The sequence below is a fragment of the Sphaeramia orbicularis genome, chromosome 12 (genome assembly GCF_902148855.1).
Source record: "Sphaeramia orbicularis chromosome 12, fSphaOr1.1, whole genome shotgun sequence".
In the NCBI taxonomy this organism is placed as follows: domain Eukaryota; kingdom Metazoa; phylum Chordata; class Actinopteri; order Kurtiformes; family Apogonidae; genus Sphaeramia; species Sphaeramia orbicularis.
The window spans coordinates 40,438,551-40,455,164 of NC_043968.1; the positions used below are offsets into that span (position 1 = coordinate 40,438,551).

Below are 16,614 nucleotides of genomic sequence, written 5' to 3' on the forward strand. Positions count from 1 at the left end.
CTTTTTTAGACGCTACCAAGAAGATTTTAATCAAATATTTATCCTTACTTGGTCTGTCTTTTCCTGTTAAATGAATGTAAGTAAGTAAGTAAATTTTATTTATAGAGCACTTTTCACAGACAGTCACAAAGTGCTGAATGTGTATGAATGTTCGGTGGTAGTCGGAGAGCCGTTTGGCTCGAATTGGTATCCACACTTCCATCAGCCTGCCCCAGGGCAGCTGTGGCTACAAACATAGTTTACAACCACCAGAGTGAGAATGTGAGAGCGAATGAATAATGGATCAATGATGTAAAGCACTTTGGGTGCCTTGAAAAGTGCTATAGAAATATAATCCATTATTATTATTATTATTATTATTATTATTATTATTATAAATATAGCATAGAACTTGTGCTTCATAGTTTGTATCCCAGTATTTTTCTGAATTCTTCGCTGATATTATCCCAATATTAGGATAATTTTGTGCGCTGCCAAAAAACAAGCGTATGTCCCACATCCTGCTCACCACACAACCTCCAGGTGGGCCGATGTAATGACAGTGAAGTGTTTTAGATCTTTGGTGTTATAAAAAATCTCATTATGCTTTTTCCAACAAAATATCTTCCAATTTCTGGAATTAGATGTAGTTACTTGAGTTTCACATATTTCATATCATGTGTCATCACTTAAGTTTACCATCAGTTCTTTACTCCATTTATGTCTAATATACAGAGTCGAAGTTTTTCTCTTAGACACCAATCCCGATACAGTTTGGATATGACTTTTTCTCCTTTGTTCTTATATGCTTTACCCAGAATTTCAGTGATCTCGTTTATTTCACCTGGGAGGTCTGGTCTTATCTTATGTTATCTTAGATTTAGATAATCTTAGATTTTTCCCTCTTTATTTAGTTTTTTTCGTAGTTATGTCATTGTATTGCTTTTTTATTGCTTCATTTTCTTGTGGTATTTCTTGTGTGTACATTCGGTGTTGTGCTGCTTTTGGAACCTCAGTATCCTGAAGGCTCTGCCCAAGGGATCACTAAAGTTCTTTCTAATCTAATCTAAATAAATTTGCTTTTAGGTCTTAAAATTAGGAATGTATTTTCTGTATCACTTCACAGTATATTAAATAAGAATTGTTGTGAAGGAAAAAAGAAAGAATAACTGAGCAAATAAATTTAAGGAAGGCAGTTCTTCTCTGCCATGGTTGTATGTAGTCTGTAATTTCACCAAATATACACACAAAGCTTCTCAAAGAGGCCCTTAAGGTTCATAGTCTTACACAAGCATTACAAATTATGCCCGAACATTGCCCTCTGTCTTTCTCGTTATAAATATTCATATAATTTGCATACTAGTTGCATGTTTGTTCTAGCAGTTTGAAGGTCAGAACAGAGAGATAACACCTTAGCTAATACATTTTGAGTTGGGGGAAGTGTGTTTTTTTTTTTCCAGCCACATGATATATCAAAATGAAACAATTAAAGGGAGTACCATCCTCCTTCTCTTGTCTTGTTTCCAGTGCATGAGTGTGATTTATCTCCCAAATTTCGTTTCACGCTGCAGCTTTTTTGCAGTAATTCACCCTCAATGTAAACTATACAGCATGTAAACTATGTGGTTGCCAGCACTCATGGTCCTTCCCTCCTTCCTTTGTAGGAGCTGGAAGGCCAGGACTTGGACGGCTTAGGAGAGCAGACAGCTGAAGGACAGACCACAGTGACAGACATCTGCAGTGACGCAGCAGGCAGAAGCATGGCTTCCATAGCCGAATACTACGCCGGCAAGAGTGTGCTGATCACAGGAGCCACAGGCTTCATGGGAAAAGTGCTAGTGGAAAAACTGCTGAGGTCCTGTCCTGAAGTCAAAGCCCTCTACATCCTTGTCAGACCCAAAGCTGGCCAGTCCATGCAGCAAAGGGTCAGCGATATGATGAAGTGCAAGGTAAGCCAAGGCTAAATGCTGATATGATTGATCGCCACGTTCTCAATCTCTCAACTATAAAACATTTAGTTTAGAAAATGGTATCAAAGCCAAGATATCAGTTTTTGTACATGTAGTCAGACAGTTTTCAATGATTTCCAGTTTTGAATGGTGATGGCTTGTCCTAATGACATCCGAGTTACATGTTTAGAGAGTTATAAAAATTTGCTTGTTAAATGTTGCAGCAGTTCCTGTTGCCATGGTGATATAGACATTATGACCCCATAAAAGTCCAATAGTTCATCTTCTAGCATGACACTGAGATAACGAACAGGTTGAAAAGCCTGAACAGGAATACTAAAAGTTTACCTGAACTAGAAGCTGTTTCATTGAAAATGTCTGGTGTGTAAGAGGATGGATAATGAAGACAGGAAGGTTAGAGCACAGTGAGGAGAGGGGCAGGGTCCACAGAAATCAGAGAGTAAGAGAGGGTGAGGGTTGAAAGGAAGGAGGCTGGGGAGACAAAAACGTCTGAGCACAAACAGTGGACAGGATGGAGAGGCAGGGGTGTGATCCAAACATGTGGCGTCAGCTGTATCAGGCCAAGCAGCAAAGCATGACTCAACAAAAACCTGCAAACTGTGTTGGACTTAATGAGGACCAAAACATTGACACTGGGCATGTATTGATGTACTCAGAAACAGCTGCTGCACGCTGTGGTTCTGCTCTGTTTGGGTGGTGCTGGCCTCAAACTGTCAGTACACCTAAGAAAATCACTTGTGCTGTATTCCTCTTTCTTTTTCTGTCTGCCTTTAATCGCATCTATTTTTACTGCTCTTGTTGAACCCTAGTACTGCATTCATTACTCTACTCACTGCTGCAATTGCATCAAAGCAGTAGTTTGAGCATTTGCCACTTAATCCATCCTTGCACTTGTGTTTTTGTATGTTTTTTTTTTTTTCTTTTCTTCCCCCCTCCATCTGCCAAGGTTAGCATGATGTCCAGCCTTGATCCACACAAGTCCCCTGCCTTTGCAATCAGTTCACACTGACACAACAGTAGGAGTGCTGGTTAATAAAATCCTGTCATTTTGCTTTGTTGGACAAAAAAATCTCATTATATTGGCCCTTGTTTTTTGAAATTCCTCTTGCAAATGATTTGTCTCGCTGTTACTGATGACCACACTTCACAGCAGATATTGACATATAATTTATTACCCCCATTGGAATATGCCCCACTTCCAATTAATTTGCATTGGATTTGGCATCTCACTAATTGTGTCCACTATCTGTATACTGCCTGATCCTCTGCCAGGTTGTCTGGTTTCAGAAGTGATGTCATTAAATTTCCATGCCCGAGCCTCAAGTGCCAATTGGTATTCATGTGAGTCCTCAGGTCAGCATTATTCTTTCTCAGGATAATTCATGAAAGAGAATGGTGGTTTTGTCTCTCAAATAGCCTCTCCTCTCATCCTTCAAGCCAGGCCAGTATCTTTCTTACCACCTGTTGCTAGGTAACAACCAAAAGATCTGTCCCATGGTGTTTTTCAAAGGATTCAATCAGGTGAGCTGCCCCAAGCAGGAAAAGGACAAACTGATAAGAATCTCATTGTCTCTGTGCATCTCTACTGCATTCACGCTGACATTTAAGTAGTGTCTGTCTGTGTGGAGGCTACTTGGATTCAGTGGAAATGTTTAGATGCCTACAGCCCTTTCTGTGGTGCCAGGACTGAATAGCATGTCAGGCATTTGATACAATTAGGCCTCTGGGTAGCAGGGCCTCTCTCCTGATCTGTGGCATACTTGTCCCACCTACTAGCCAGTTGTTGATCCCAGTAACAGTCTTACATTCCAGCATCTTCATTCTGCAGACCCAGATCTGTAGCTGCAAAGGATGGGTTATGACATTGAGAGAAGAGGTGGGATGTCGTGGGTAGGATTGGGAATCGTGGAATTTTGCCTACAAGGCAGGATCCTGTGTAGGGGTGATTTGCTCAGTGCTACAGTAGGATGACTATTGATCATAGCTTTGGAGGCTATTCTGTGATGAGAGTGGTGGCTGGTTTAAATGATGGCACAGATGGCTTTAAATGATACTGAATTTTGACAGTGTGTTCAGACTGCAATCAGAATGGTCAGCAGACTCTACAGAAAAGGGCAGTCCTCTGTCAAAATGTACTAAATAGAACTGACAGAAAATTTATCAACAAGATTTTTTTAAAAACCCTTTTCCATTGCAATTTCTGCTTATCTGTGTTTTACTCTAAATATTTTGTCATATCTGTCAATGGTGTATCTCTATAAGGTCTGGAAGGGGGCAGGAACAGAGTGACAAAATGTTGCAAAATTTGGCACAAATGGTCACTTTGAAAGGATGAACAGAAAAGACTTTGGTACCTTGTCTCTGTCCATCCTTATAAGTGTGACAACTCATCAATTTTTAGAGGGAATTTCTTCAAATTTCACAAACCTACACCTTTGAAGCTTTATAAACTAACCTTACTTTGGTGTCCAAAGGTCATGGTTGTTGTGCTCAGTTCTGGTCCTAACACCTATAACTAAGAGGAATGAATGAATTGATAGTGATGCAAGGATGCATCTGATGGAATGTTTTATTTTAAATTTCTGCAGGTATTTAGGCTGCTCGCTAAACAAACACTTTGAATCAGGAGATACTGTCTAAAACACTGTCAAAATTTCCTTATGCATTTTGACCTTATATCACTAATTTATACATTGCCAAAAATAATCAAGAGACATGGTGTCTGTTCACCATATTTGTTCAAAGCAGTCATTGATTGGACAGAGGTTAGAGAAATTCTACCTTAAACCATGACTTTAGCCATCTCCTAGTTCTGAGTTTAGGCAGCAGGTCATGTTCGGCAGCTGTCGGCACAATTGTGAGCTTGCGCTCTGTCCTCAGTCTGGATTTGCAGACAATAGGTCTGCAGCCCAAGGTTTACAGACATATTGGGTCTAAGTTATCTGCTTCTATCTCCTTTTGGAACGTGCATACATGTGTCATTCTCTATGTTTTCCTTAGATTTGGTGTATAACAAGGTCATAGGTATATTTGTACTATTCAACCAATTATGGAGACACACTAACCCCATCCCCCATCTTGAACCAACCACTGAGTCATGATATATGTACTATATGATGTTTGTACAATGAGAAGTGTATTCAGACCTACAGTAGATTTTTTTAGTCTCCTGTACTGAGCAATCTCTGCTCTCACAACTTTGTTCCAAGAAGTGATTCCTATGTAGTAGATCGGTCCAAGTGTTTTCTGGCCCTCAGTGTCTTTCTTTACCACCTCACAGGCAATTCCATATCAGGCAGAAGCAGAAGTAAGCAGGTATTTGGCAAATTAAAGTCAGATTCATCCTTTCCTTGTGTTTTTTTCTCTATACTCTTGAAAAACATTAAGACGAAGCACTTGTATTCTTGTTGATTAACTATAGCTTTTCTTGTTTTCTTGGTTAAGCGTCCAGCGTGCACTTTACCGCATCCTCACCACAACAACTACAGCCAGTTTTGCATGAAGCTGTGCCAGTTAAAATCTGCCTTTCAGATGTGCTAAGTATAGATGCAAAATCAGCCCCTACAATCGATTTCAGGTTTGGCAAATCACATTCCGCGCACTAAATAAATATTTGCACCTCCTCATGTTCTGGCAGAAATTACCATATTGCATATTCATCAAGGCAAACACGCTAAATGGGTTGCGCGAGCTATTTTGCCCAATTGAGAGGCGCAACCCTCAGTGCATCCTGTTAGTAGATAAGCCTCAATATGTTTTTGCATGTACAGTCAAGTTTGCACACATTTTTACATGCGCAAACCTTTAGTAAATCAGGTCTTAAGTGTTTATCTGCTGTTGTTGATGCTAAACAAAAAGATCAGAGTAAATCTTAGACCAAAACAGTGCTCCCTCCAAACCATTGCTGAGATGGTTAATGGGTTCCGACAGGATTTTTGCACCACTCTGGTGTACACTGTGTGTGGAGGTCTAGCTTTTTTCAGTCATTTACCCGTCATCATATGAATACATTGTTGTATTGATTTCCTTTTGTTTGCATCCAGAGCCAGGTGATCTGTACAGCCGTACATATTCAGGATTCATTGATTGCTGCAGGCTCTAATAGGCAGTTCAATGTTCCCATTTGCGGGAATGATGAAATTGCTGCCTGACTTGTTAATGCCAACTGTGTCAGCACAGGCATACCTGAAGCCTTCAGGAATCCTGAAGTAAGAACAGGCCATTTGCAATGTTCTTTGCTGCCAACTCATTGCATTTTCCTGAATAAGACAAGTTAAATCCTGCAAATAATGTGCATGACAGCATGTCTAAGCATGTCAAGCTCTCTTAATATGGCACCTCTTACATTTGAAAGTGAAGCGGCTGATTTGGGGCATTTGATTCTCGAGTCCTTCTCACCAACGGGGACTAAGCGGGTGCAGTTGTGGATGTCAGACTGGCACAGTGCAAGGCATTTGCCCCTCATCTACTTTTGTTGGCATGTGATGTAGCAGCCAAGGGAGCTGAGAGGCAACCAATAGTCCTACAACTCCTCCCCTGAGAGAGGGGCAAGGGGGAACCAATGCTTCTGCGTCTAATTAGGCCACAAATTAACTCCAGTTTATGAAACAAATTAGCACATTATATGTAGCTGGTGAAGCCATTAAGGCAGTGCAGACATGCATAGTGAAGTCCTACAGGGGACTGATTTAGCCCAGCCCACTTCCTGTACAGCAAATGAAGAATCTGCCAGCCATTTTTTTTCTGTCTGTACGTCCATATGTTTCTACAGTCTTCTGTGGCACCGAGCCCTCTGAGATGAGGTAATGTTTTTCCCTTATTGTAGAGGCCATCAGTTAGAGACAGTATTCATTTGTATCTCCTACAGATGGACATTTTTATCACTTTCTGAAGTCGAGTAATCAGACCAATTTGAGCCAGTTAGCAGTGATGTCATTGTTAACTCCATTGTCATTGTCTCCATGTCATTAATAACTCCACCATGATGATGATGATGATAATGATTGTAACCACGATGATGGTTGCAGTTCTTCAGTGGTTTACCCAAGGAGTGGATAAACCAATATAAATTAAATTGCTTACCGTTTTGACTTTATTAATGTATTTATTTATTATTTATTTTTAATCTATGCACATCCCATACCTTTTGCACTTTCCATTTTGTAGAGACGTGATTTTTTTTTAACAGGGATGCTCAGGTTTTGTGAAACTTTTATATTAAAATTCAGCTCCTTGCAGTGTATGTACATATTCAACACACAGTCCTCTTGAGGAAAAGTACTGTCTCATTGTTAGTAATTTTGTCTTTAATTATACAGAATCTGTTGCAGTCTGTTATTGTCATAGTCTTTAAGATTGTCACCACATGAACTTATAGGGGAAAAGTACTGGGCTTCTATGTAACTTTGAAGACCACACAGTGAAATTATGATTTTCATTAACACATTAACAAACCAAAATGTTGGGCACCTTTTGAAAGACTTTTTCAGGTTTAGACATTATATTTGCCAAAAAAACATTACATCATGCACTTTATAGTGGTAAATTACGAAAGAGGAATGTTATTACAAATTACTCTTTCACAGAGTTTCAAAGCATGACATTCAATGTTTTAATGACTGTAACATGCATTGTTCCCTCACTATGTTTACAACAGAGGCCGTGTGCCCTTGGAAGACAGTGTTTCAGTAACTCTTTCAGATTAAATTCTATCAAATTAATAACTTTTTTTTTTTTACCAAAAGTTGCAACAAATAAATAAATGTACTTTGTCAAAGTGACCATGTTTCTCAGGACAGCAACCCACAGCAGCCCTATCTTCAAATAAATAAGATTCAGAAAATCAGTGTGTGTTCAGAGTTTTATCTTGTGCTCTCTTGTCGGTAGTCAGGTTAAGATTGGGGTCGGGTGAAAATGCTTTGCATACTGTATAGACAGCACCATGCTCTGCTACAATACCAAATTGTTTCCTCCAGCTACATAAGAAAATATGAGATGTGCAAAGATATAGCATTTACAGCATTTAGGAAAACATAGAACACAACTTACTGTCATGAACTTCAGACTTGACTTGGGCTGTTCTTGCAAGACTTTACTTTGAATTATCCCACAGGTTTTTAAATAGCTTAGTTTAAGCTAATCCAGGTGATATTTAATGTGAACACAAGAGCGTGGAGCACACATTATAAACTTGGTTTTATTTCTGTCCATTTGTTCAGGGAGGGTAATAAGATTCTCCTTGTCTCAGCATGAGATCACTGTCTAAAAGACTGGAATGTAATGCCACCAGCATACCAAACGTGAAGCCCAGAAATTCAACATTTGCTGTTACTGTAAACCCTATTACTCTGTTCATATTGATCTTTTTCAGTTGAGCTTTATACAGTGATAGCACAGAGGTAGATAGAGATTCCCCTCCATTTTTATTAGTTTGCTTTGATGAGCTGTTGCCTATAATCTTTGATCACTTCCCTAAGCTCTTAAGAAGCTGCAGAATTGTGATTGAAAGACTCACATATCTTGAGCAATCACTGTCTCTTGAGTGGTCGAAAAACAACACATAACAATTGGTCTCTCCTGTTTTTGCAGCATTCTGAAGCTAATTAGTATTAATCAGTGTTTCTCAGCAGGTAGAATTTCCAGCTCAGACATTTATACTGTTTCCACTACGTGGAACCGTCTCGACTTGACTCGACTCGGGTACCAGATACTATTCCTGGAGACCGTTTCCATTACAGGATACTGCTGACTTTAGAGTACCTGGACATCATAGAGACATGGCGTGTAACTTCCGTGACGTCTGCTCAGAGAGTAACTGATGAACTCTCTCATTGCGTGTTGTCCCGTCAAGCTCACGCTGAATTTTTTTGTCGGCCACCAAGGACAAAAATGTCTGAACCTCCTTGACCGACCACAGTGTAGTTTTGCTGGCTGCCATCATGTGGATTAACCAACCGGTATATTTACTGTAAACTTCCAAATCTTTTTTTTTTTTTTTTTAAATGCTGGGTCGCACATTGATAATGCAATGACACAGGGACAACTCTCTGACTAGTCAGTGGTCTGCAGTGTTTGCACATCATGTTTTAGTATCTCTTCACCCTTTTTGGAACCTTGGCCAAGCAGATACCAAAAAAACTAGTACTGCATACCAAATTCCAGGTTCTTTTACGTAATGGAAATGCAAAAAGGCAGAGTCGAGCCAGTACTACGTAGTGGAAACTTGGCATTAGGTTTTTGAGAATTGTGTTTTTGTGTGTAGTGATCTCTTATGGCTCTTTGAGAGAGGCAAGGATGGTTTGGGTAGGGTGAAGATAACCCCCTTTTCCTCTTAAAATGCTAATACCTGCCCCAGGGGTTAGTCATGTCAGTGTGTCTTTGCAGCTTCCCATGAGACACTCCATATTTTGTATCCTCACGGGCTTAGAATATGGCATATGGGGAAGACAATCTCAGTCTGAGAAATAATGATTTTTGCTCAGATGCTCCATCATGTAGTTCCTTTTGTGCTAATGCTCATTCTCGACAGCACTGAAGGAGTTTCGGCCATTCTAATATCTTTAGGAAAAACTCCTCTTTTAGACTGTAATCCTGCTCACAACCTATTATTTGACTAATTTAGACAGTGCATGTCAGGAAATGGAGGTCAGCACTGAGGGTGCAGCCGTTAATTGCTTCTGTCTGACACACTTTGGCAGACCTTCTCTTGCTACAGTAAATTTTCCGACCTGTTTTTCTCTGATTGGTGCTGTCCAGCTTACTCAGCAGGCAAAGACCAATTGTACTGCAGACAGAAGCTGCTTTATAGGCTCATGCTAAAAAGAAATGGAATTCAAACTGAAGTACTTAAAGCATTTTCATGGAATCTGTGCATGTCTGATAACCTAATCTATTATTTTGTTTTTATTGTTTCAGATACTAAACTTATCCCCCTGTTAGTGACTGCAGTATGCTTTAAATACATTTTTTGAACTACATCAAACAATAATCTGTATGCAGTGGTGTGTATGGCTATTGATAAAGACTGTTCTCCCTTATTATACGTGTATCTGCTCTAACATATTACGCATCATCTTCACGCAGCATTATAACCTTCTTGCTGAATAAAGAGTATACTTAACTATAGGCTCCATTATCACTTTCTCATACCTTTTGACCTTCTTCTACTTTTTATCTTGAGCTGTCTCTCTCTCTCTCTCTCTCTGTTGTCCCTTGGCTCAAGGGAAAGGTCTCTCAAAACGAAGTTGTGAAAAGAGTGGAGCGGTTAAAGGGCAGTTAGCGAGAAGAGAGGCTGTTTAAATGGCATCTCAGGTTGCTTGGCTGAAAGGAAAGTGCCATTAGTGTTGGGTTTCTGTGAAAGTCCACAGAGTGGCTGCTTCAGGCACCCCTGATGAAAGAGTTATTGCCCTCACAGTCTTAGAATGGCAGTGTCCAGAGCGGAAAAAGGACAAATGATGACCACATGCACACACCTCGCCACCACCAATAAATGAGAGCAAGGTCTTTTCAGTAGAAGTGAGTTTTATAGATAGTCTTGACTGTTTTTGTTCGTGCATATACACGTATTTGCTCTTTGGCTATATGTGAGGTATAACTTTATTACAGTAATCGCAAGATGGACTGCTCATAATCTCTTTCTGGAGGCATTCCTGTGGTGATGTTTTTCTTCCTTGCAGAGTGTTCAGGAAATGCAAACTGGTGGACTATTGTCTTTCTGTACAAGGCAGTTTGCTCACTGGTGTCTGTGGGCTGGAGGAGGGTGTAGCAGTGAATGCTGGCACAAAGACCACTTATCATCGAAAGAGCCCTTTTACAACAAAGTACCACAGTCCCACAATGCTTTTTTTTCTCCCTGTGCCCGTAACAAAGAGGGCTCTGAAGCCCATACTCTGCAGCCTCAGTCACCGCGCTGACCCTGATGCACTGTGTTTTTGCTGGGTCTTTTCGAGACGTTTCAGATACTGTCTTCCCTCTTTCACGTCTGTACTAGGATTTTAGCAAGAGTCAGAATTGTAAATGAGAACATATATATATATATATATATATATATATTAGGCCTGTAACGGTACACAAAATTTTCAGTTCGGTACATTTTCGGTTTTAAAAGCAGCGATTGGTTTTTTTTTTTTTTTTCCGGTTTGGTACGGGAAGAAAGAAAACCCCTCAAAATGTCTTTAATGCATTTCTGAATTTTTGAACACTTTTTCCCCAAATTTGGACACTATAGAATATAGAAAAACAGGAATAATATAATTCTGCTGCTATAAATTAAGTAGAAAATAAAATAAATAAAATATTACTAAATGTATTTTAAACATTAGTATTGCACTTTTCCCTGAGAGTTTTAAACAAACAACAAAAATCTAATCACAGTTCTGTCAGTTCACATTCTGCATAAAAATAACAAAAAAAATTCCATATGAAGTGCAACATTACGAAGAGAGCAAACTCGTTTTCTTTTTTTAACAAACTTAAGAGCAAGATTGACAATAAAATTAACCAAATTCTTTATTTTAGGACAGCTAACAAACTATTTAGGCCATTTTGTGTATTTATATCTGTGTGTGCAGGGTGCAATTTGTCAAAAACACGGGAGGGAGGGAGGGGTCAGAGATGGGGGGGGGGGGTCGCAGTTATATACCTGTTGGTGCGGTCCATAACTAACGTAACTAACGCTGGCGTGAAATGAAAATGAAACTTTACATACTTTCAATGTCCAACTCCCAGGTTCTATTCCTCTATTATCCAGTATGTGTGAGAGAGAGAGAGAGAGAGAGAGAGACAGAGCCAGTGTAAGTGTTTTAGAACTACCATAGTTCATAGGCAGCAAATAACGTTTGTCTTATCAACGTCTCTTTCAATGAGACCTTAAGTGATCCCAAACAGGACTGTAATGATAGCAGAGGGTCTTCAATCTCTTCTTTCCAGGTTCACATCATATTTGTTGTTTTTTTTACCTTGTATCAGCTGCTATTTCATATTTCGGGTCAATGTGCGCTCCTTCAAACCCCTAACCCTAACCTTTCAATTTAAAGTTCCGCATTGAACGACGTCTTTCATTCCTTTTCTTTTTCTTAACATACTGTGCCGTTTCGGTACAGCTGTGTACTGAACCGAAGAGGTGCGTACCAAAAATGGTTCGGTATGTGTACTGTTACAGGCCTAATAAATCTATCTATCTATCTATCTATCTATCTATCTATCTATCTATCTATCTATCTGTCTGTCTGTCTGTCTGTCTGTCTGTCTGTCTGTCTGTCTGTCTGTCTGTCTGTCTGTCTGTCTGTCTGTCTGTCTGTCTGTCTGTCTGTCTGTCTGTCTGTCTGTCTGTCTGTCTGTCTGTCTGTCTGTCTGTCTGTCTGTACTGTAAGTGATTGAGTTAATAGGTAGGAGTGAGAGTGACAGCTGTTTTTGCACAACCTACAGTGGCAGCATTGATAACAGTGAACAGTGGAGCTCTATAAAAGAGAAAGAATTCAAATAAAGTTTAAGTATGAATAAATTTTTACACTAGATGAAGGTCTTTCCCCAAGCTTGTTAAAGAAGTCAGTGTATTGTGGTTCAGAGCTCCTCAGCCAGCACAACTTTGCGTCACAGCGCTGTTGAGGTTATTTCCTTATGCTGCTGTGAGACTGATGAGGCACATTAGCCGGCTTCCTCACCAGGAGGCCTTAAAGGAAGTGAAATGCTCCTCTTCTCTGCTTTATGATGACACTGTTCTTTTACGGTCTGGTCACACTCCACCACTTCACCAGTCTCTAGCAGGTATGAGACTCAGTTTTCTTGTCATTCAATCAATGGTACATGATTGAATGAAATGTAGTTACCCAGGTCTCAGTTTTAGCATATGAATAAAGAATAAAATCTAAAATAGAATATATAAACGGTAAGTAGGGTAGAATAAAAGTACCATAAAAAATTTAAATATGCAAAGAAAAAAAAAAGTATGTATGCGAGTATATAAGGTCATAAGATTGACGTAAGGGTAAAATTTTGAAAGCGCCAACCCACATTTTTGTGGACCCTGGATTACTGCCAAAAAGTATGTGGTTTGTTTTTGTTGCCAAGCTACACACCCTAAAGAGGAAGTTGAACTGAGGTCATTATATGACATCAACCGTTCCATGAATCATTCAGTTAAGAAGAAATGCTAAAGCACATACTAATTTGGAACTTGTGTAGAGCTGATTGTGTAGAGCTGGGAGCATGCACACTAGATGTCCTCTACTACTGCTGTTCCCTACAGACTGTATGTCTCTGTTACTGCCAGCTGTTGGTCTACAGCTGTAAAGGGGGAAACACTATTATTTTTGTATTACATAATGAATGCAGCGCAGCACTGTAATATAGGAAATATTACACCCACCCCCCTCCCCCTTGTTGGGCTGGTTTAGGTTATGACAAGATGTACTGTATATCAGGACTTGTCCCTAATATGGGCAGCTCTGGGTATTTGGAGTAGAGAGTAAAAGCATTACAAAGCACAAGATTGATTACAATACCGAACATGAATGTAAACAGCTGTTTGAAGCTGTTTAAATCAACATCTGTCCTCCTCGGCAAGAGTGCTCTGCTTACTAGGACTGCTGACGCACACACACTCATGGCTCTTGTTTTATAACAGTGAGCATACACTTTGATGCCAGTCCCTTAGCTTCCCAACTTGGCTCACAGTCTTTCTCTTAATGTTCTCTTTATGTTTGCAAATGCAGCTGACAGTCAGCCTGAAAAGCCAGCCATTGTTGGGGGGGCAGTAACACTCTTAGCTGCTCCTCATTAGAAATATATAGAGAAATACATGACACACTGTGACATCTGTGTTGCCTTTGGTTATCTCTCTATGCTGCCCAACCACCTCACAAAGAGAAGGAAACGGTCTCACACTGTGATGCACAGTCCCAAAGGGATGGTGACCCAGTGCAGGGTCCTGCAGGGTGTCGGGCAGAGGGGCTTGTGTGAGCTGGTAAATGTAGACGAGAGTTCACTTAATCCTCCTCCATGTTGGAATGTCGTCTGCAGCCCTCAGTGAGCAAACAGCAGTGTAAACAGGTGCAATCATATCACACAAGCCAGGCTTTGTGTTAGGTTACACATGGTGCACTGTGCAGAATATGACACTAAGTGTCCCGTCGTCATCAGACTGAGACTTCTTGACACAAAGAATGAGCAGTTTGCTTGTTCTGAAAGTATTAGTGGAAAATAAATGAATATCCACTCAGAATTGTTTTTATTTACTGAAAACAGCTATTTAAAGTCCTCAGTTTGTACTGTTGGAAATTTAGATGAGCTTTCCTCTCTATAATCAGATTAGTTTTCTGGGAGTTGCACACAGCCTTCACCGCATGCCTTTTGTCTCAGATTCTGTTAACCAGCATCAGAAATATTCAATCCTACATTACTAGATTCATATGTTTGGTATGTACTGATACTTCTGTTTATGCAAAGGGAGTGTGTGGAGTGTCAAGTTTGCTCTGTTCAGGGTAGCACATTTATCAAGAAACACGCCTCAGTCTGACTCATTGGACAGACAAAGCAAACCCATTGTCCACAGCAGCAACTGTTCTGTGTGAACTAGATGTGCAGCTTAATTCCCGAGTCTCAAATATGCTTCTGGCCCTTTAATTATCACATAAAAATACAAATACTGCTTTAGTCCTTGGCTTTTATAAGCAAAATCAATAACATGATTGGCACATGTAGTATATTGAAGGTTCTGATCACTCTGCTTTTGACTTATGAGTTAATGCAGCTGTTCCTTTTTTTTAACCCACAGAGAACCACCCTCCATTTTTGATCACAACTGAGTTTACTACATACCACATGTTGTGTGCTTTCCTCCAGGTGTAACAATGTAGTGGCTGCCTAAATTTATTAACTGTCAGCTTTTTTATAAGGGATTCCGCTCTCATTTTAAATCTGTTTCCTTAATATTTTTTTGTCTGTTTGCAATGACATAATTCTTAGGCTAACAGTTTTGGTGAATCTGCACATGATATTTCTATTTAACAACTTATTTTTATGAAGACTGTGTGAACTGATTTTCCACAAAATATGCTTTGTCATTGTCTTTTAGTTACATTCCCCATTCTACATGTTAAAGCTGAAGGGAAATACCATTTTCACCACCTGTCAATCAAATCCCACAAGGATTGGTGGTAATGTCTACAATATTGATTTTCTTTATTTTTTTCTAAATTGTTGAACCAAACATTTCAACACTACACTGATTTATTAATAGCTTACTGTGTATGGACTTGGTCATACAGTGTCCTAGTGGAAGGTTATATGTTGTCATTACTATGACGTGTCATTGACGGGACTCAGCCTCCACCATGACAGCTCCTGTTAACTAACCCTCTTGACTAGTGCACATATCGACTCCTATTATAAAGCCAGACAGAACCTTCACATCGGAAACAAATGTAGTGGTGATATGAAAATGTTATAGAAATACAAGGGTGATTTTCCTCTGAGTGATTATGTAAAGTAACACATGGGCTGACTTGAGATAATTTGCATTCCTTGTCATGCTATTTTAGTGTGTAGCCTCTGTGCTGTTGATGCTTGGGTCAGCTTATGACGGAGCTGCCCCCTAGCTCTTATGCAATATGGACATCATTATATGTGACATTTAAGTCGGCCATTTTATTTGTTTGTTGCATTATGCCAGTGACAGTTAGCATGTACAGTTACAATTCTGTGTGTTCTCTTGCAGCTTTTTGACCGAGTGCGGGAGGACAACCCTGACTTCCACCAGAAGATCATCCCCATCAGCAGTGAGCTGATGCAGCCTGGCCTGGCCATCAGCCCAGAAGATGTGGAGAAGCTCACTGCCTGCATCAACATCGTCTTCCACTGCGCTGCCACCATCCGCTTTGACGAGCCGCTCAAGTGAGGATCATTGTGTGCACATATATGCAATACTCCATTTGTTTTGTATTCTCCTTAATTTGCATACACAATCACAATAGGCTCCCCAACGCTCTGACTCATTGCTGCTTGTAATTACTACTATTTTTTTTTCTTTTATACCATCTGTAACGATTTTCAAACTTTGAAATTTGAATAATATGGTGCATTATACAATAACAAACCACAACTGATGTCTTCATCTATACATATTATATTATTAACAATTAAACTAAATTAAACTTCCCATATTGAATTAGATGGGCATTATAACTGACTGATCACAAAACTAACAAGATCAGCTCATCTGCAAACTCTAAGACTTCATGTCAGAAAGTGACCTGACAAAAATCATTCAGGCTTTTATATCTAGCAGGACTTACCACTTCAGTGTTCTTTTAGTAGAGCTCTCCAAATGTCCACAAAGCTACAGCTTATTACAAAATACAGCCGTAAGAGCTGGTGGAGTAACATGTTTTGTAATAATTACCACAATATGTAGTAGTCTTACAAAATTCAAGGAAGGAAAAGGAAATCTATTACAAAATGAGGCTGATGACTACAAAATGCCGGTTTTATTGCAAATAAGAGAAAATTTACCACACTAGTCAGGGTCTTTTACAGTTTGGTGTCTTTATATAATGTATTCAAAGTACAAGTGTGGTGAATTACTTGGTGCAGTGCAAAAAGCTGCAAGTGACAAATACACGCTCACCATCTTTATTGTTGGAATTGTTCCTTATAGCAGGAAGTTCCT

At 39.6% G+C, this 16,614-nt stretch overlaps 1 protein-coding gene across 1 annotated transcript in view; it reads left to right on the plus strand.

The window, feature by feature from the left end:
* Window positions 1-16,614, plus strand: part of LOC115429700 (fatty acyl-CoA reductase 1-like) — a 50,192-nt gene that overhangs the window by 19,043 nt on the left and 14,535 nt on the right. The window contains exons 2-3 of the mRNA XM_030149367.1: window positions 1,644-1,928; window positions 15,664-15,839. Coding sequence (XP_030005227.1) covers window positions 1,644-1,928; window positions 15,664-15,839 — 461 coding nt within the window. The remainder of the gene's footprint in view (window positions 1-1,643; window positions 1,929-15,663; window positions 15,840-16,614) is intronic.